Here is a 23,249-nt window from a genome sequence, read left to right as displayed (position 1 = left end):
CATTGTTGAATAAGAAGCTAAACAGAAATCTATTTATCAAGTTTTAATGCAAAACTCATTCAGTAGCATTTTAACCAATAGATAAAATATTTTTATGTATCAGTGTTGTATTCTAATATTTAACTGAATATTTAGTTAACAGGTGTCTGAATCGAAGACAGAGCTGGAGTCAGAAATCATTGTTTCAAATTCATCAAAGTTCTAAGTGTGACAAGGACCCCCTTGATAAAATGCAAGGATGTGTTAAAGACAAGCAAAATAAATGTGTTGTGTGTAATAAGACATTCTCAAGGGTTGCTTACCTTTCAGTTCATGAAAAAATACACACTGGAGAGAAGCCATTTAAGTGTGCCACATGTGGCAAGAGCTTTACTCAGAAGGGTTCCCTTTCAACACATGCAAAAATACATACGGGAGAAAAGCCATATAAATGTCCCATATGTGAAAAGAGTTTTGCACTTAAGCATACTCTTTTTTGTCATGAAAAAGTACACACTGGAGAAAAGCCATATAAATGTTCCATATGTGACAAAATATTTTCACAGAAGTGTAATCTTTCAATGCATGAGAAGATACACACTGGAGAGAAGCCACATAAATGTATCACGTGTGGCAAGAGTTTTAGAAGGAAAAGCTACCTTACAGTGCATTATAAATTCCACACTGGAGATAAACCATATAAATGTTTTATGTGTGACAAGAGTTTTGTAAACAAGACTGCTCTTGCAAAGCATGAGAAAATACACACTGGGGAGAAGCCATTTGTATGCACCACATGTCACAAAAGTTTTACACAAAAGATTAACCTTACAATGCATGAGAGAATACACACAGGAGAAAAGTTGTATAAATGTACAACATGTGAGAAGACTTTTACATTCAGGACCACCCTTTTAGTACACAAGAAGATACACACAGGAGAAAAGTCATATAAATGTGCTGTATGTAACAAAGATTTTAGACATGCTTATACACTTTCAACTCATGAGAAAATACATACTAGAGAAAAGAGAGGTAGAGAGAAAAATACTTCCACAAGAAAAACAGTCAAAAGCTTCAGATAAAAATGTGTTTTTGTTACTACAATGGATCCACAAATAACACTATATAGATCAAGAAACCTTGTGCTGTTTGGGAAAAGAAGTGACTGAGGAAGTGCAAAAATTTAAAGAACAAAATTTAAAGACATGTGAAGAGTATAAAAAAGAAATATGGACATGGGAAAGAAAGATAAATCTGATATGGTTCGATATTTATGCAAAGGAGAAAGCCAAATTAAGCAACACAAAAAAGTAGCCCCAAAGATATTCAAAGAGAAATACATGCAAAGGCATCCAGATATGGAAAAATTTCACCAAAAAAAAAAAAACAAAACAAGATCCCAAAGAGGAAATGTAGAACAGAAGATTAATCAAGAAGAATCTATAAAAAATAGAAGCTGAAGTTATGGAATATTTGCAAAGTGAATGATTCAGTGTAGAAAGTCTAACACAGGTTATATAGGTTCATAGGTTCATAGGTTCATAGGTTCATACTAGGCTATCTGCCCAAGGGCATTTATAAGCCTAGCCCATAGTTATGTGGCTTTCGCCACCCCTTTAGTTTGAATAAAAACTATGCCTATCATTTTTTGCTGTGCCTCTGTCAAGCAGTGACACTGAAGTAATCCCTGGGGTATATCTGCAATCTCCCATCCATTGGTCAAGATTCCTCTTGAACAAGGCCAGAGAGGTGCTCTGCCTCAGCATGATGGAACAATGAGTCCCCAAAGTAAAGAGAAACAAGAGGAGCAGGAGACATCTGAAGAAGAAATATGGACAATGGAAAGAAAAAGAGATTTACTATGGTGCAATATTTATGCAAAGGAGAAAGCAAAACTAATCAATGCAAAACAACCAGCACCAAAGATATTTGAAGAGAAATACAACTGAAGACATCCTGATATGGAAAATTTTACAATACAAAAAAATAAGAAAACAAAGAGGAAAAATAGAAAAGAGGATTAGTAATGGAAAAGTTAAAGAAATAGAAACTGAGGTTATGGATTACCTGCAAAGTGAAGGATTCAGTGTAGCAAATTTAACTTAGATAACAACACAACAGGATAGAGCAATGCACTTTCAAATTAAGGAGAAACCAGTGGAGCAGGAAGCATCTAATCAATTGACATATAAAGATACTTTGGAGCCTCCCATAAGAAATGAGTACAAACATTCAGTTGGAGCTATACAGTAAGGGAAAGAACAGGAAACCATTTCAACTCTGACATAGTCAATATTGTGGAGCAATAATCCAGTGAGTTCCCATATGAAAGAGCAACAGATGACACAGGGTGAAACTAAAGAGAACGTGGCACTGGAAGATGCTCTGGAACTTTCTTTAGAATGACTGCAGGAAATGGAGAACAAAGAAGATAGCCTCAGTTTAGAAGAAAATGATTTAAGAGAAGAATTGCTTGATTTAATAGAGATGGACAGACATATTAAGATCAATGAAAGAAATAGACTGTAGAAGGTTAATAAAACCCAAAAAGTTCGAAGTTTGATAAAACAAATAAACACAGTAATTAGGACTATCCATAGAGATTCATGCGATATAGCAGAAGTAAATAGGACACATTACTATGCAGCCAAATTAATAACAGATAAAGTCTTACCACAAGAACACATGGTAGTAAGAGAAAGGACGGGGAGAAATTGAATGCAGTCATGGAAGTGTGTAATAGAGAAAACTATAAAGTAAATAAGATAAGAAGTGCCACTAGAGGAGTATAGAAGGGGGAACAGATCAACAAAAATACTCAGAAAGATAGCCGGGATAAAAGCAATGCACAGTATTATAATAGATCAGGATTTGTCATGCACTATCACAAATAATAAACTAAAAATATCAGTACAGGCAGAAAAACTTAGAAGATCCACAGATAAATGTAGATGAAAAGTACAAAATAAGCAATTTTTATTGATGACCCAAAAAGTTGTATAGAGAATTGGGAAGTAAGGTAAAATGAATTGAAAGACCACCAAAAAAAGAAGAAATAGATACATTTTGGAGAAATATTTGTGAAGATCCTATGGAACATAACAAAGATGCTAAACGGACAGAAGAAGTAAAAGAAAGAATAAGAAGTTCAAATGTACAGGATATGAAATGGGATGAAGTAACCGCCAGAGAGACTGAAACAAAGTTAAGAAAAGCCTCTAACTGGAAAACCCCAAGCCCGGATGTACCTAACTTCTAGTTAAAAGTATTAATATCTTTGTATGAAAATTTAGCCATGAGTAAGAACTATTTATATGAACACCCCAACCAGACACCAGCCTGACTAACAAGAGGAAAAACAATGCTCCTACTTAAGAGTGAACCTGCAAGCTACCCAAAAAACTACAGACCAATAACTTGCCTTTCGACAATGTGTAAACTGTACACTGGAATTGATGCCAACAGAGTTTGTAGTCATTTAGAATCCGTACCTTACTCTCCAAACTTAAACCCTGCTCTGTATCTGCTGATAACATCCCACCCTACTTTCTCCACTCAGCTGCCCACTCACTTGCCTATCCTATTTCTATCCTCATAAACTGCCCCATCTCAGACTCTAAAGTACCTTCCATCTGGAAACACTTCTATACCATACCTATCCACAAAGGAGGTAACTCCACTAAAATCTCTAACTTTAGGCCTATTACCATGCTCTGCCCACTATCAAAAGTTCTTGAAAATTGCATTCATACTCAATCATGGATCAGCTCTCACAAGAAAACCTACTTACACCTACTCAACATGGTTTTCAACCAAAGCGTAGTACCTATACAGCATTCCTATCCTTTCTTAATACTATTTCCCTGGCCAGAGATGACTATAAACTTATCTTCTGTCTCTTCCTTGACCTCTCTAAGGCCTTCTATACTGTCTCTCACACTCTACTATTAAACAAACTATCCAACCTGAATTTCTCTCCTGATACAGTGGCATGGTTTGAAAGCTATCTTAGAGAGAGATTCCAATCTGTAAAATGGGATGCTGCTCTATCAACTCCACTATGAATACAAATGGGAGTCCCTCAAGGATCCATTTTAGGGCCATTACTTTTCAATATGTTCACAAACTTGCTCTATATCTCCTACCCACTCTCCTCTATTGTACAATATGCTGATGACTCTACAGTCATAACTATAACTAACTCTCACTCAGAATTCTTAACAGCTACCCAGTCATCCTTTAACTCCGTAGAAACATGGCTCTCCAACAACCAACTCATCCTAAACCCTAAAAAACAAAACTCCTACTCTTCCTCCCTAAAACAGCCAGCCGCATTAAGACCTCCTTCACTATCCAGTCACTCAATGAGACACCAATTGTAGCCGAATCAAGCTCAAAACTCCTTGGTATTACAGTCGATGACCAACTAAAATTTGATCTCCACATAAATAATTGTATCAGGAAAACTCACCTTAAGCTTGGTCTACTATATAGAAATAACACATTTCTTACTCAGGAAGCCAGGATAGACCTCACTCATGCCTATCTTCTTCCCTGCATAACATATTGCTCTCAAATTCTTACTAACCTTAACTCCTCTCTCCTTGCTAGACTTCAGACTACTTATCACAAAGTAGCTAGATTTGCAACCCAACAACCCTACAGATCTCACCACTGTCTCTCACTAAGATACTTAAACTGGCTCGAACTGCCCCAACTCCTCCTTCTCTCCCAGCTCCAAACCATACACTCAATCCTATATCAGCCATCTTTCTGTCCAGCCTTACACTCTGTCATCTCCCACTATGCTCCTACAAGAAACCTCCGTAGCTCTTCCCAAGACCTTCTAAAAATCTACAAGCCCAAATCGAAAGCAGGGCAAAATGTATATAGCTACAACCCCTCTATTGAATGGAACAAACTTCCCCCTCGAGATTCGAACACAGGCACATCCCAAACAGTTTAAGCAAACACTAAAGGAATATTTCAATAAGAAATGGATCTGCCAATGCTCAAACTCTCCTTGAAAACTTTCCAGTCTCAACTTTTTCTCAATCTGTGTACTTCTCCCTGTAATACTCACATAACTACTGGTCTGATTTGATAAAAAAAAAAAAAAATGATTTTTGTATCTTATATTATTTTCTGATTAACTAATATATGTACACCTAATTGTTGTCTGTATAAGATTTAGCTGTATTCTACTTGTATAAAATCTATACTAATCTACTTAATGTTATGCTTGTATGTACTGGAGCTTTTCTCCCCAGGCCTCTGCTGAAAAAGCGCCTTGGCTCAGTCAGACATTCCCAGTCAACAAATGTAAAATAAATAAATAAATAAAATAAATAAAAAGTGCTCAAAACAAAGTCTCCACTTCAAAAACCAACAAATTAGCACTCCTGAAGGACAACCCGTTCACTTGAATTAAAAATTCTTTATTCCACAACCATGATAAAGTTACACATACATGAACACAAAACACTTAGTGTCTCTCCTGTAATTTTATCGTGGTTGTGGAATAAAGAATTTTTAACTCAAGTGAACAGGTCATTCTTCAGAAGTGCTCATTTGCTGGTTTTTGAAGTGGAGACTTTGTTTTGAGCACTTTTTATCTCTTCTTTTTTGTGGTTTGGAGTATTTTTGGTGAGATGGAAGGACTTCCTGAACTTGTGAGGGATGGTAAAGCTAAAGGCGGAGAAATGGGAGGAATTAGGAAAATGATTGGCCAGTTAATGCAGCTGGTGGATCTGTTAACCCCAGTCTGCCAATCCATCATTACGCTGGTATCTAATATTTCCCTGTCTGCAAACCAGGAAGCTTTTGCCAAAGGACACAAAGGAGTTTGCGAGGACTCTAACTCCCACAATGGAAGAGAGGGAGTTTTGTATCAATAGAATTCATTGAATGGAGTTAGTTGTGAACATTTTACTAACATTTTAATGGAGAACACAAAATAAATGAATGATGCAACTTTGGACAGCAATTTGGCAGTTCGTACCAGCATGAATAGCAAGCAAGGTGACTGTATGAAGACTATTTCACAGAATAATGTCAATGACTTTAATTCTATTATTGGGAAAAAGTTTGTTTTTAATGATTTTAAGCACAATGATTTACATTGTGAAAACGACAGTTATGCTAAAAATTTAGTTAAATTTGATGAGCTTTAATACAAATACATGACTTTAGACTTAGAAAATGCATACCTAAAGGAGTGTGTAAAACTGAATATTGTGCCTAAAGGTTTAAGGGTATGGAAATACCCAAATAAAGTTTGTGAAGGGTCTGATTTCCACAAGGAATTCATTCTAATATTCGATAGATGTGGAACAGACTTAGTTAAAGCGATAATCAGACAGAATAAAATGGAAATGGATATTTTATATAGAGACCAACCAACATATTTTAAATGATTTGATGTTTACTGTTGAAACTGAAAAGATTAAATACTACGATATTTTAGGAAAAGTAGAAGGAAGGTGTAACAGTATTTATAACAGAACAATGAGAAAAATAGATAGGGACTTAAAGGAGTATAGACAGCAAACTTGCTACCCTAAGCCTAAGATTTATTCTAATAATTATGGTGAAGATGAAAGAGATGGTAGGGAAGGTAATAAACAAGATGCCCAACCCTATGAGGTAAATCATGAGTCGAGAAGTGCCTCGTATGACCTGAATGACCCTTTAGAGCTTCTGCCCTCTGAAGATCAGAGAGGTTAAAAAACAGGGATCCAGTACACTACAACTACAATAAGGGCAAAGGGAATTTAAGGGAGAACCAGTGGAGGAGATAGGTAAGACTGGTTTGCACTACAACAGGATTTTGAGGGATAACTACAAGTACAGCTTTAAAGGATATCATAATTTCGATTATAGTGACATTCCTATTAATGAAAATTATTTTAAATTTTTTTAAGGGTTTTAAATTCATTCATAGAAAGAAATCAAATATAATAAGTAAAGGCATAATAGACCTGAAATTATTTCTCAGGAAAAAGAATTTAGAGCTGTTTTTCAAAGGACAAGATAGACAAACAGGTAACGTTAATAGTTTAAACATTAAAAGTACTTTTAATCCACCTCTACATCCACTACTGTGGAATTTTGAGGTTTTATAAGAAAATGAATTAAGGAAAGGGATACAACAGAAAAAAGTGTTCTCCAATTTAAACAGAGATGAGAGTTTTTTATTGGATGAACTTAGGAAAAACAAGTTTATGAGAGTGATGAAACCAAATAAAAGGGGTGGCACAGTTTTTATGTATACCATTAATTATGAAGCCAAAATGATGAAAATCTTGGAAGATAATACTAATTATTCAAGAGTATCCATAAATGAAATTAATATTGCAAACAAAAACTTTTTTTTAACGCTGAAAAACCTTTTATTTGCGGGAACAATTGATTTGGACACATATACGTTTTTATACAATGAAAGACTGAGAGTTCCCTCCATATTTGGCATCCCAAAGGTCCACAAAGACCCAGTGGATCTGCCATTGAGACCAATAGTATCATCAGAGGGTTCAGTGATTGCCCCCTTGGCTAAGTTTTTAGATGCTAAACTTAAGGATTTTTCTATGATGGGAACCAATGTACTTAAAGACTCATGTGATCTTTTAAAATGTGTGAATACAAACCTATTTAATGACAAGATTATTTTTGTTACTATAAATGTAGATTTTTTTACATCTATTTCACACCAGCAGGGGGTGTTATGGTTTGGGGATGCATTGGCTAAATACAGGAAAGTTTCTAATAATGATTTTAGAACTTGTTTAACACTAATGGATGTGGTTTTGAAGAACAACTTTATTTTTTATGACGGGAATTTTTTTAGCAACTGAATGGTGTAGCAATGGGGGGACGAGTTGCACCCCAGCATACATCAACATTACCCTCTCTTACTGGGAGGAAAATATATTTTCAATTCTGAATTTGTTAATTGATGGACAGTGTATATGCATTACCTGGATGACATCTGAATATTTTGAATTGAGTCAGAAGAGAAGTTTTCAGATTTTATCAACTACATTTCTAAGGCTACTTCCTTTTTAAATTTACTTATGACATAAAACATGATTATGTAAAAAGACCATGGTAGGTTTAGATCTACAGTTTTTAGAAAAGAAACCTGCTCGAATTCTTACTTATTTTATACGAGCGCTCACCCTTTTTATCAAAAGAGGAGTTTAGTGATAGGGCAGTTTGTGAGGGGAAGTTGCATGACCTCAGATGACATTGATTTTGTCATTGAATGCCAACTTTTGACAAGTATGTTCAAGGAAAGAGGTTACCCTGACAGTTTACTTGAAGCAATAAAAGATGAGGTTATGGAAGGTAGAAAAAACAGATTTGCACCCCTATTAGGGAAAGAAAATTATGTTCCAATTAATGATAGGAATTTTGTGACTTTTCAAAATAATTATGAAGGAGCTTTTGTAATGGATTATAATGGGGATGCAGGTTTAATTAGAAAAATTATAGAAAGAGAATGGGATAGAGTCACCAGTATTTTTGATTTAGAAGTCATTTTCAACAAACCCCTCAAGTTTACATACAGGAAAGGTAACAATATAAAGAATTTACTAGAGAACAACAAGAATGGCAAAACAATTAAAAAAGGGGGGAAGATAGGCACACACAAATGTGGGTATTGCTCAGAATGTCACTTTTTGAAAACAGGTGAAAGTATTTATCTGAACGGTAGGAATAAACATAGTAATAGTAACAACTTTGCAAACTGTATCACAAATGGGGTGGTCTGCATAGCATTATGTGACAAATGTTCGTCATTCTACATAGGAAAAACTGAAAGAAAACTAAAATTTAGAATGTACGAACATGGCTATGACATTAAGACAAAAATTGTAACAATGGTTTATACAGACATAGCATGGTTTGTCAAGAAGCTATTTTTTACTTTTTGTATTGAAAGTAGTTCCCATTCATCAATGAGGGGGGTTCATGGGAGACTAGATTGGAATACAGGGAGCTGTATTGGCAATTAATACTGGATGCTACAAAATACCCAGGTCTTAATGACACAGTTTCCCCTGGTACCTGTTTTAAAACTGAGGGCAACTAAGATTTGACTTTTCAAGTTAGCCACTAGATGGCAACATGTGATTGTTTAAAGAGAACGAAGGGAAATGTTTGATAATCAAATATATATTTTTTATATATATTTTTTATTTTTTGTACAAGAAACATTTTGGACTTGATTTTATTTTATTTTTATAATGATGTTTGAACAATAGTTGACATATACATTAGTTTTTATTATTGTAATTAGATTTTAATTCATTGTTTGGTCATTGATCAGAGAATATATTAAGGGACACAATGATTAGGTATGCATACATCTGAAGAAGTCGAGTATTTAACAAAAACACGTTCATGTATGTGTAATTTTATCGTGGTTGTGGAATAAAGAATTTTTAACTCAAGTGAACGGGTCGTCCTTCAGGAGTGCTCATTTGTTGGTTTTTGTATATGGAAAGTAAAATATGTGCTTTCTGGTCATTTTAAAATAGGCCTATAGATGAATTCAAGTATAAATATAATTATGATTTAGGCATGCAAACTTAAGGAAATATATGTACTCTTTTTGCTCTCTTATATCAGAAGCAAAGCTAAACATATGCTTAAACATTTTGTGTCCAGTCCACAGGTTCAGTAAACTAGCCAAAAAGGCATTTCTAATGAAAAAACACTTTTTGCCAAAATGGTGAAGAATGTTACAGTTCTGCAATGTAGCACTGCTCCTCAGTATGGACTTGATCTCTCACCATCTCAACTGCTGATGGGCAGAGCACTAAAATGGAAATTACCCATTTCAGCTACATTATGAAATACTGGAACAAAATTATCAGACAAAGTATATTATGATAAAATCCTTAAAAGACTCGTACATGTACAGGTTAGAAATTAAGAAGTGATCTAAAAGCGATGGGAATGTCATATACCTAGAAACAGATCTGATGTTGTCAGTTTTCATTCTATCCTCAAACCTGTGTACTGGGATCTGATCCTCGGATCTGACTCAGCCACTGCCAAAAAGCTCTTGAGCTCTTCTCTTACCCAAAATGAACCCTTCTAAGTTAAATCAGATCTCGTTTGCCACTTTGCGAAGACGTGGTTCTCCAATTGCTGTCGGGCACTTAAGTGATTTGTCAGTATTCTTTCTAATAGTATTGTTTTCTATACTTCCCTTAAATCGTTTCATTTAAACTCTCTTCTAAGCAGCTACTTAATTTAATAGCTTAACTACTTTACTTCCTTCTTTCCTTGTCATATGAAAGTACCTTACAATACTATTGCTAGTACCTTCTTTACTTTCTACACTTTTCTAGCGTAACTATCTTTACTTTTTGTGCTGTATTTTTTTCTGTTATAAAGGTGGATAAAGATAAGCTGGCTGGCTTTAAAAAGTGTGAAAAATGCGGTCACAAAATTCCTGTTAGTGACTCACATACCGTGTTTTCATTGCCTCTGCCCCTTCTCCTGCAGGAGGACTTTGATATCTGTCATTTGTTCAACCACAGAACAGTGACTGAATGCAAACGTAAGCTTATATTAAAAGGTCTTTTGCCTTCCTCCTTTGGTGAGACAATTTTGGAGCTACACAAAAAGAAAAGTCTAAACAATCTAGCCCTGCTTCTTCCTCATCCTCTAGAGTCTCAGACAAAGGAAGAAAAATACCTGTTTCAGAGCCGACTTCTCCACTGGATCCTACTGCAGAAACGTCAAGACATCAGATCCAATGGTTTTATCAGATCCAAAGGAAAAATGTTCAAAGCTGTAGAACTATTTTTTGTTTCCATCCCAACCAAGTAAGAACTCTTTGGATGAGATATACCTAACTAGAACTTGAAATTCACCCACTTTTGACCTGGTCCCTTCCAGGGACCCATCTTCCTTCCTGGAGAGATGTAAATCTCCATCTGTCATGTTAACTCACTGTTCCAGGAGTCTCATGGAAGAAGACCTGGAGAGACTAGTGGAGAAGATTCTCTGAGCACAGGGTATGTCAGAGGCTCCTTCAGCTCCTACCCTTTGGTTCAGGAGTTCCATGCATCAGCTGCCCCTCCACTTCTTCCATGTCTGACTTCCTTTGAAGTATTGGAGACATCGGATCTGATCAGCCCAGCGTCATCTTTATTAGATCAGAAGATCTCCCTTTCCTCGTATCTGATGTTTGCTCTGAGTTCTTCGGCTCAGTTGGAGCCAGAAACCTCTCTGATCCTTGTCAGCTCTGAGGTGATGGATGCAGCCCTGAGATGTTCGGAGCCTTCTGTATGTCTCTAAGCCTGAGCTTCGAACAGCTCAGCTCCAGCTTTGACCTCGTGGAGATTGTCTTCTGATCAGTAAGGGACTACAACTGAGAGGCATGCCCTGTCAGATCAGGGGTCCTTTCCCTCTCTGGGACAGTCAGTCTTTGAGGCTGTGGAGAGAGCCATGTCTGCCAGTGCAGCTCAGATACTGCCTACCCCCTCGGATCCACAACCTTCAACTTTGCAACTCTGTTTCCGTGTTCTCACTTGGATCTCCCTCAGTGATAGCACCCACCAAAACCCCAGACTTCCCAGCAGGGTTCTCCACTTCTTCTAATACCTCTCCAGAACATCCCATGGAAGAGGTCCCTAAGAAGTGGACGTGTAAGAGGAAACACCAGAGAAGTAGTGGAAAGATGTGGCTCAAGAAATCATAAGGGTCTTTTCAGAATACATGTGAAAGTACTGTAGTCCCCCTAAAGGAAGAGGAGGGAGCTCTACTGGAAGACACCACCCTCTCAGCAGAAGAGGCTCACAAAATCAAGGGTCTGGAGATACTTTCTTTGGTAGGTCCTGTAATGCCCGTGCCCTGACCCAGTAATCAGGGATCCTTAATCCTCACCTCTAGCACCAGTGAGGGGCATGCACAATGGGGGGATAACAAGTACACGCACAGTAAAGTACAATTTCCCTTAAGAGCACACAGAGATCACAGTCAGTCTGGGGATGGTTTCTCCCTTTCTCTCCAGATGCCCAGTAAGACTCCTCACTGGCACAGCTATAGGGTTGAGATCTCAGTCGAATAGTCAAGCCAAAACCTGCAGTACCCTCTCTGTCCAACCAGTGCTTCGTGTCCCTGCCTAAGTAGCTGACACACACACACACACACACACACACACACACACACACACATTTTGAGATTTGGTTTGTATACAAACACACAGACACTCCTGGGGAGGGCGAGCACAGATTCTCCAGCTATGTCCCCTCCTGCCAGGCTATAAGGTAGTAATGACTGCCACCAACTACTCTTATCGGCTACTAATAAGGACCTTCCCAAAGGGCGACCAATTTTACTGTGTAATATTACTGTTATCCAAATAGTAGAGCAGCAAGACTATTGGAGTGGCTTGGACAGTATCACTAAATGCATGCAAGCACTCTCTAAGAACTTAAGTGATCTCTACACAAAACAGCCACAGCGAAAAGGTTTAAAAATATTTAATAATAAATAATAAAAACACAAGACAAATCTCATCAATTCAACACAGTGCTAATTAAGAGTTCAGGGATCACAGGAAACTTTTAAAACAATATTGTAGGATATTCTGACATAAATATAGAAAACAGCTAGGCTAATCTGGTTATATTTCTATCTAACTCTAAGAAAAACAATGTTCTAAATAACTTACATACAGAGCAAAGTAAGTGCTGGTGATATGTCAGCTTCAGACAAAATACAAAATGCTCATTCTTTCTCTCTGAGAAAGTCTTAAACTGATAACACCCAGTACTGCGGAGTCATTTCATATTACATAATTTTTACCACTTCTCCTTTAGTTCCCAGGCTAACAGAAACTCAAAATTTACATGTCTTTGTAGCTGCACTTGGCCAGGAAGACATAGCAATACAAGACACTTTTACATATAAAATCTAGCAATTATTTCTGTCTTGATAACAATAGAAAGAATTTGCTAGCCCAGACATCCTGTCACTGAGCTTGAGATCAAATACAGTTGTAATTCTTTACTTAACAGCTTTCTTCCAGCAGGGTGCACTGTGGTTACATTTTTGAAGCTCAGTACAACATATATTTTAACCATAGCATATAGTTCTCTTTACATTTGTAAAACCAGCCAGTGGATTACATTAATATTTACAGTGACATAGAATTATCTACAAAATTCTATCTAGCTAGGCTGGCGGCCTTCACAAGTCCTTCCAGCATTCCTGAAAGGAGGCCTGATTATTCTAGAGGCAATCAGGGGTCAATTGTCCCTGCACTAGAGAGCCTGGCCAGAAATAACATCCAATACATGGGTGCAGAGGATCATTTCCAGAGGATACTGCATACCCTTTTCCCTTCCTCCTCCCCAAAACAAAAAATTCCTGGATGTTCTACCCAGCCAGAGGGACCAAGAAGCCATTCAAGTTCAAAGGCTGCTAGAAAAAAAGAGTCATCCAAGAGGTCCCCCCCAGACCAGAGAGTATCTGGAATTTACTCAAGGTTCTTTTTAGTACCAAATAAGACAGGAGACTGGAGACCGATTTTGGATCTCAGCAAATTAAACAAATCAGTTCAATGCAGCAAGTTCTGGATGGTCATGGTTCAGGTCATTCTTCCATTCTTGGAAAAGGATGACTGGATGTGCTCTATAGACCTTCAGAATGTGTACTACCACATAAAGATGGCCAGATGATCCAGAAGGCACCCACACTTATGGCTGGGTGCCAGTCATTAACATTTCAGAGCACTGCCCTTTGGTCTCTTCACAGCCCGGAGAATCTTCACCAAATGCATGGCAGTGGTAGCAGCTCACCTCAGACTGCAAGGGTTCCGGGTTTTTCCATATTTGGATGACTGGCTGATATCCGCCCCGACCAGGCATTTACTACTGAAAGCAAGAGACAATGTTATCCAAATGTGTTCCAATCTGGGAATAACTATAAATTATGAAAAATCATTGCTAGAACCCACCCAATGTTTAGAATTCATATGGACAAATCTAAACACAACCAAGGAATATTTTGTCTTCCACCGACTTGAGTAAAAACCATCAGATCACAAGTCATGAAGATTATCAGCAATACGAAGGTTTCTGCATGTCTGGTTCTTCAGGGTCTAGTGTCTGTGGTGGTGGCAATAACACTTGTTCTGCAGGTGAGGTTTCACGCGAGAATTTTGCAGTGCCTTCTTGCAGCACAGTAGTCCATTCACCACCAACAAATGTCAGCCCAAATAAGAACCATCAACATTTGCAAAAGAGATCTGTTATAGTGGATTCAATATGATCAAATTCTACTAGACCATGTGTTCACCCCCCACAGCCAATGACCACAGTGATCACATACACTTCCCAGTCAGGGTGGGGGTATTTTCTGGAGAATACAGTCCAAGACACCTGGTCTCCTGAAAAGGCCAACTTGCATATCAATGTCCTAGAAATGAGAGCAGTGTTACTAGCATTGCAGGCCTTCCAGGATGCTCTCCCCTCGGGGACAGTTGCAGTTCAAACAGACAACATGTCTGTAGTCTGGTACATCAACAAACAAGGAGGAACCAAATCTTATCAATTGTGTCAAAAAGCATTAAGTGTGTGGCAATTGGCGATATCATCCAACCATTTTCTCAGAGTGGTCCCTCAATCAGATAGTGACGAAAAGGATATTCCACAAATGGGGCCAGCCTTACTGAGATCTTTTCCCCTCTCCCCTAAACAACAAGTGCAGCAGCTATTTTTCCCTGATCCCTCCATGAGGTGAATCCCTAAGGGATGCTCTTCTTTACAGTTGCCCCCCCCCCAGTATCCTTCTCCTGTATGCCTTTTCTCTGACCCCATTAATCCCCAGACTTCTACAGAAAGGAGCAGGTTGAAGAGCAAAATAGTCCTCATTGCGCCATACAGGCCTCAACAGATTTGGTTTCCTTTCCTTTAGCCTCATTTACTGAAGCAACTGTGGGTTCTGGATCCAGCTCTGGACCTCCAGTCTCAACTGACAGGCATGATTCACCCAGCCATCCCAAACCTCAAGCTAACTCCATGGCTTCTCCAATTCCATTAATGGCCAGGCAACCTATGCTGTCTTCTCCAGTCCATCACATTCTGTTGTCCTCTCATAAGCCATCAACACATAAACTATACTCTAGTAAATGTAAGATAGTTGTTTTCTTTTCTGGTTCCAGCAGAATGAGCTGGACCCATTCTCCGATTCATAGGATCCTTGAGTTCTTAGCCCAATTGTTTAATGAAAGAACAGCTTACTCTACAATAAGGGTACAACTAGCTGCAATTCCCAATTTTCACATTAGATATCAAGGATCTTCAGCTGCTTCACACAATCTCTATAAAGCTTTTCTAAAGGGAACTCTTTCACTTAAACCCAATTATTATAAAGACCCTACTCCTTCTTGGATCCTGAATTTGTTGCTGAAATAAAATATACAGTCCCCCTTTGAGCCAGCAGCTACATGAGATATCATGTTCCTCTCTTGGAAAACTATATTTTTGGTATCCATAACATCTGCAAGAAGAATTTCAGAAATTCAAGCCTTGTCATCTCAACCACCATATTTGATCTTTCATAAAGACAGACTTTCATTACATACTAACCCATCTTTTTTGCCTAAAATAGTGTCACATAACAGTATCAATCAATTTGTTAATTTGCCAGTTTTCTTTCCAAGCTTTTCAAATAAAAGTTCACAGGTAATTACATTTTTATCTTCACAGAACAAGAAGTATAAGGAAATCTGACCAACCTTTTGTTTCCTTTTCAGATGTGAAACTGGGAAATCCAGTGACCAAATTAACATTAGCTAGATAGATCACATATCGTATTTCCTATATTTACAAGAAATGAGGTTTGAAATTATCTAAACCTTTGAGAGTCCATTCAACCAGAGCCATGGCGGCTTCATCAGTATTCCAGTCTAGAGCGTCCATGGATGATATATGCCGCTACTTGGGCTACACCCCATACTTTTATTACTCATTTGGGGAAGAGTTTCATTTGTTTCAATGGTACTTCCATGAATCCACCCAGGGTATAAGGTAGCTGGGGACTTTGTCCTACAGGTTTGAGGATAGAATGAAAATTTACAACATCAGAGAAAGAAGTTATGAACTCATCGTAACGTTCCATTTGTGTTGTCCATTTTTATTCTTCTTCAAACAACCCAGCCTCCAACCTTGCTACTCCTGTAAGAGTGAGTGGTCCTAAATTGTTATTTCCCTGTACTGTGCTTCATGTCTCACTTTACTGTTGGTATGCTTAATTATGTGTATATATATATATATATATATATATATATATATATATATATATATATATCTTCATGTGTCTAGCCTCAAGCAAGATCTGAGGTAACTTAGAAGGGTGCATTATGGGTAAGGGAAGAGTTTGAGTCCTTTTTGGTTGAAGATGAAAATAAACATCAGCCCTATTCAAATATGAAAGTCAGTTGAAGAAATCTGATAAATATCCAGACTGTTTTTGTGTCCAGCATGATTCTAAAGACCTTTTACTAGCATATTTATACACGTTGTGCACCATCCCAGAAGTGGGTTGTTTGCAGAGTGCCTATGTTGTTGAAAATGTAGTGCATTTCATATTAGTAAGCCACGCTGCTATTCTGTCTTGTACATACTGATTCATCTGACTCATTACAGCTCTTAGGCACTTTATGTTTAGCTTTGTGTTCATGTTTTAGCCTGAAGGTGAAGATGTGGTTCAGCCAGTGCAGGTAAATTTACTACATCTCCTCATACTATTTAGCGGTGTTGTCGTCAGGCAACCATGCCTGTGTTGCACTGCCATCTGGTTGACACACAAAAGTTTTGTTAGAAAGTAATCGTGACTGTTGCTGAGAACTGCCTAGCATAAAACCTAGCAGGCATTTAAATTGCTGCCTGACTCATCTTCAGTTTTATTTGATAATTAGTTGAACAAGCCAAGAGTATTTTTAAGTTCTGAATATCCTGATCACCTGGATCATCTCACATTGTCAGTGGCGCAACAAGTATCTCACTTTCCTTTGGCGCAGAAGGCTGTGGGTTGTATTTCCATAAACAAAAGAGACGAATCTCAACACCAAAGTTATAACTTTAATAAAAGTTGAAAAGCTGTTAGGGAAAAAAACCTTCATCAGTACGTAAAAATCACATGTTTAAAACAGAGGTTTATACACAGCATATGACCCTAACAACCAATAAAAAACACTTCCTGTTAAACCACATATAACAACTTAAACAGACAGTATCGTGTATAAATATACATACTAATTCATGACAACTTTTAAATATTAATAAAGCTATTAAATAATCATTTCAGTTTCATTTGTCGACTTTTTAAAACAGGTTTCAGACTAACAGATTATTTAACCCAGGCTCTCTGTCGGCTAGCACATACTTTTAAGTTTAGGGTGATACAGAAGATTCTCCCTAAATTAAAGGGGGTGAAATTTTGAATGCTACAGAAGTTAGCGATACTGTTTGATTTTAAGCCAACAGAGAGTCTGGGTTAAATACATGTGTTAGTCTGAAACCTATTTTAAAAAATAAACAAGTGAAACTGAAATGATTATTTAATAGAATATTTAAAAACTGTTTATGTATATTGATATACAAGGTGCTGTCTTTTTAAGTTGTTTTAAATGGTTTAACACAAAGTGGTTTCTGTTGGTTGTTGGGGGTCATGTGATGTGTATAAAACTTCTGTTTTAAACGTGATTTTATGCGTTGATGAAGTTTTTTTTCCCCTGAAAGCTATGCAACTTAAAAATAAAGTTCTAACTTTGGCGTTGAGATCCAACTCTTTTGTTTTCGGACTTTGAGTTTTTTGATTCATTGACCTCATTATCTCCGCGTTAGTATTGGGGTTCTATTTCCATAGCAGGTAGATAGAGTACCGACTCAATGCAGCATAAAGGAGGTGTTGTACTCCTGAGTGTATTGTGTTTTGGACGAGACATTAAACTAAGGTACCGTATGCCTGAGTTGTTGGTAGCCCAGGGGATGTAAAAGATCTCACAGCACCTGTCAAAAAAAGTAGGGGAAGTTACTCAATGCCACAGCCAAATTTCCCTTAGTAGTATGAATACCACCTTGGGTCTGCCATGAGAAGAGGATACTTGCCTAGTGGGACAAACCCAGTCAACAAAAGATAAAATAAAATTAAAAATAAAAAAAATGTATCTGTTTATACATTACATCTTTCTCTGATTTCATTCTTCAAAACATTTGGATACATTTGTACATAACAGAAAAGGGGGTTGGGATATTACAACAAATATGCATTCACTGCGACTCCACTGTAATTATCTCATTACAGCCGAGTGACTCCAATAGGTGCATCTGCAGTTAACTCCTACTGATACCTCTAGACGTCAAATATTGCTTGTTCATATTTGCATCAATAATTCCAAAACCATGTTATGCACAAGGTTTTAAAAGATTTCATCGTAAAGCTTACAGAATAGCAATTTTAAATGCATTAATATTGGACGTCTGTCTTGTGCAGGTAAATATATATTAACTGTTGTTTTTAGGATAATAACTTATATAGATATAATTTTCACATTTTTCTAAATATATCAACAATCAAGTAGTACAGACAGAAATCCTTAGCCTCATATGAAAGGTCTCAGCTAGATGAATAAAATGCTGCTAACACTATTTGAGTAACTTGAGTGGTTGCTGAGATATTGTAATTTGTTTACAAAATATTACGAGCATAATAATTACTGTGTTTACTGTGACTTATAAAATTCAATTTAAGACCTAAAGAATACTACAACTATAAAAATACTTTGTGCTGGAGTTTGCCATTTATACTTCTTTCATAACCACTATGGTTCCATAGATATGAAAATTTGTTTGAAATGTGAGGACATTTGATTCTGTCAAAAGGCTTAGGCTCAGGCCACTGGAATTTACAGTGCAAACATCCAGAGCTCCATTGGAGTGAATATATGAAAAATGCTGTGAATTAATTTAATCTAGGAGACACTAGGCAATCTTTTGCAGCAGTGGATGTGATGCTTTCTATAGAGTGGCACATCTGGTAACTTAAGCTGCTCCACCATCATCATGGTAAGGGATGATTTTTTTGACATTTCAGCCAGTAATGCCATCACTGCAGATCAGTTATACATTGTCATGTTGTGGAAATGAAGGGGTCCACTGTCACTGATGCCTCCATTGTTTGGAGCTGTAATACATATCTCTGCATGGGGTAGGTACAGGGTGTTTCTATGCATACGTGTACAGTCTGCTACTTGGCAAGTCTCTAGGACATATGTATATATTTATATTTAATTCCCTTGTAAATTTCTCTAAGTAGTGGAAATACCACTTTAGGTCTCCCCTGAAAATACGCCACTAACCTAGTGGTAATAATCCAGTCAACAAAGGATAAATAAATAAATACTATTTTTTCTCAGTCATTCTGTACTAAGCATAGCACCTATGGAATGGGGACTTAAGAATTTGCTTTATTTTATTTTCCGGAAAGTCCACATTTACATCCCTATAATATTTTCCCATATGTACAGTAGCTCTGTACTCAGTAGTTCACCTTTCTGAATCACAGTGACGGTATAGGTCTTCCATTGTATACATCCTGTGTACATACAATTATTCAGGTATGATGTGGAGAACACAGATATTAGCTGGGATGGGACCATTTGTGAATAGAGTAGGACTCTAGTGTGTGGCTGTTGTAAAATTTCTGTGAAATAGTGTACCATTATTTAATGGAAGAATGTTGATTTTAATGTAAATAGCCATAAAGATGGGTATTTGTATGGTAAGTGTACTTTTCAGTTAAAATTGCAGCGTAATGTATAATACCCCATAGATACTCAGTATAGATATTGTTAATCTAGAAAAGGAGAGTGTTAGATGTGGGATATATTTATTTAAATGATAATAAGCTAGAAACTGTGAGTCATATGTCATGTGGTGCACAGACGTTCGAGAGAATTCATTTTACAGTATAGACTTCATAAAGTTTAGATAACCAAAAAAACGGAGGATGCAAAACAAACCAGTAAGCAGGAACAAAGCACCCTGAACCACTGCTAGGTAGGCACACAAGTTTATTAAGCCGAACAGTTCACTCAGAAATAATTTTTTTTTTTTTTTTTTTTTTTTTTTTTTTTTTTTAGGCACACAAGTTTATTAAGCCGAACAGTTCACTCAGAAATAAAAACGCTGAAGCAAATCACCATACGTTTTCGTCCACAACTTCATCAGATTACACTAGTACATTCAATTAAAACCTTTTATATACTCATCCAGCTTTTAAATCAACCAATAAAAACACTCATTTATACATTGGAATAAATTAATAAATTAACAGCATTAAAATTCAAATTGTGTTACTCTGTTATAAATAAGAAACCTGCTAAGTACTAGAACAATGTGTGTGTTAAAACATATACCCAGTTTGCACTATTAAATAAATGTTTAAAATTTTTTAAAAAAATAAAATAGATTCAATTGTAGTATACAAGGGAATAAATACATAAAATGCATTGAGTTACTGCCCTCTGCTGACGTAAAAAATATTGCACTTTGGTATCACAATTTTGCTGACCTCATTTTTAATACAGGGGCGAGTGAGATCATGTCATTTAAACCAGGGAATTTACTGGCCTCCAACACTACTTGCCAGTATAATTCCCTGTATTCAACTAAAGTCTCCCACATACCGCCCCTGGGGTCCTTTGGCACAACCTCTAATATAAAAAACTGAAATTCAGCTTCAGGACAAGTTTTTGTGTGTTTATACAGAGAATTTGTTTCACTTTTTATACGAATATCATAGGTGTGCTCATAAATTCTCTGTTTTACCTTTCTTTCACTCTTGCCAATGTAAAAAGCATTACATTTTTTACATAAACCTACATAAATAATCCCTTTAGTGTTGCAGTTCGCAAAAGTTTTTAAAGTTAAAATTTTGTTATTCCTGGCAGGTAAATTAATAGTGTCTCCAGTAATCAAATAGGAACAATAATTACAAGCACCACATTTAAATACACCAGCTTTTTTGTTTGTGCCTACTAGCCTTGAATTCCCTTTACTACCTCTTTCAAAAATATCCTTCAGAGTGTTTCCTTTCCTGTAAATGTGTTTTATATCACTCTGGAAAATGTGATTTAAGTCAGAAACTTTAGAAAAATTAATCCACTCTTTGTCAAAAATTCTTTTAATCAAACCAGCTTGTCCGTCATATGTTGTAATAATACCTGATACGAATTCATTATTTAACACATCTGCTTTCTTATTTGTAACATGTTGAGTTGCACTACCTTCAATTTTACCCAATACAGGGGCAAACCTACCCTTCCTACCCTCACTGACTTCTTTATAAACTCTATCAATAAGCTCTTCCGGGTAACCTCTGTTCAAGAACATGTTTTTCAGGTTTTTGCCTTCATTAATATAACATGCATCATCAGAGGTCATTCTACACAAGCGCACAAATTGCCCTTTTATAACACTCCTTTTTTGGTGTGGGGGGTGCGAGCTTGAATAGTGCAAATAAGAATTAGAAAAGGTTTCTTTTCTAAAAATTCTAGACTCAAAACCATACTCAGTTTTAGATATGTTAACATCAAGGTATTTCAGTTCATCAATTGTGAATTTGTGAGTGAATCTTAAAAATTCTGTGGTACCGTTTAGGTATTCCACAAAACTAACAAATTCTTCTTCAGTGCCTGCCCATAAAAAACACAAATCGTCCAGAAATCTACCATATAACTTCCACAGACTACTATATTCTGAATTCAGTACAAACTTATTCTCCCAAAATGACATAATAATGTTGGCATAGGTGGGTGGGTGTTTCTATGCATACGTGTACAGTCTGCTACTTGGCAAGTCTCTAGGACATATGTATATATTTATATTTAATTCCCTGGTAAATTTCTCTAAGTAGTGGAAATACCACTTTAGGTCTCCCCTGAAAAGAGGCCACTAGCCTAGTGGTAATAATCCAGTCAACAAAGGATAAATAAATAAATACTATTTTTTCTCAGTCATTCTGTACTAAGCATAGCACCTATGGAATGGGGACTTAAGAATTTGTTTTATTTTATTTTCCGGAAAGTCCACATTTACATCCCTATAATATTTTCCCATATGTACAGTAGCTCTGTACTCAGTAGTTCACCTTTCTGAATCACAGTGACTGGTATAGGTCTTCCATTGTATACATCCTGTGTACATACAATTATTCAGGTATGATGTGGAGAACACAGATATTAGCTGGGATGGGGCCATTTGTGAATAGAGTAGGACTCTAGTGTGTGGCTGTTGTAAAATTCCTGTGAAATAGTGTACCATTATTTAACGGAAGAATGTTGATTTTAATGTAAATAGCCATAAAGATGGGTATTTGTATGGTAAGTGTACTTTTCAGTTAAAATTGCAGCGTAATGTATAATACCCCATAGATACTCAGTATAGATATTGTTAATCTAGAAAAGGAGAGTGTTAGATGTGGGATATATTTATTTAAATGATAATAAGCTAGAAACTGTGAGTCATATGTCATGTGGTGCACAGACGTTCGAGAGAATTCATTTTACAGTATAGACTTCATAAAGTTTAGCTTACACCTTTTGTGCCTGTACAGTAATTAGTAGGCCTCCAGCATACCTTTGAATGACTGTCTTAACAGTTTTACTGCTTTAATTTAATTACATTAAACATATGTTGGTAAGCTACTAACAACAGTTAAAATAAACTCAACCTCTTCATTGTCTTTTCAAATACCAGATTTATCTATAAGCCACATGTATGGTTGTGTATTTGTAGATGCAACCACCCATTTCCAATTAAAGTTACAGTTTGAGTTTGAAATAATAAAAAAGTCTCTGCAACCAGTTTTCCAGTTTGTATGTGAGGTTTTATTTACAAGGACAATGGAAATAATTAAACTCTTTCATTAGATGAGGAGGTAACAGAAGAACAAATTAGTATGTATCAAGAGTCATTCCATGATCTAGCTTCCAGTGAGTTTCCTTCTTACTGCATGTATTGGTTTCAACACTACATTAGCTGGAATAAAACAATACTAATAGGTACCAGTCATGAGATTTCAGTCTTTTCAGCTTAACACCCAGGTGGTAGGCTGTTTATTGTAACTCTGCTGTTCTGTCTCTAACCTGCTTTACAGCATCTCTTACACATTTCTGACTTCAGGGATGTTTTCAGAATGTCACATTTTAACAACTTTGTGACATCCCTACCCTGGGC

General features: G+C 36.7%; 1 protein-coding gene across 1 annotated transcript; it reads left to right on the top strand.

Annotated features, from left to right (window-relative positions):
• The first annotated feature begins 121 nt into the window (after positions 1-121).
• On the top strand, positions 122-1,164 carry LOC122789909 (gastrula zinc finger protein XlCGF49.1-like). The gene has a single exon (XM_044057364.1). It carries the CDS (start codon positions 231-233, stop codon positions 1,062-1,064), a length of 834 nt encoding a protein of 277 aa, XP_043913299.1. The 5' UTR covers positions 122-230; the 3' UTR covers positions 1,065-1,164.
• The last annotated feature ends 22,085 nt before the right edge of the window (positions 1,165-23,249 follow it).

Source organism: Protopterus annectens, chromosome 15.part0, assembly GCF_019279795.1.
Source record: "Protopterus annectens isolate FY-2018-M chromosome 15.part0, PAN1.0, whole genome shotgun sequence".
NCBI lineage: Eukaryota > Metazoa > Chordata > Ceratodontiformes > Protopteridae > Protopterus > Protopterus annectens.
Note: the sequence above shows the minus strand (reverse complement) of the source record. Positions and strands in the feature narration are given on the sequence as shown.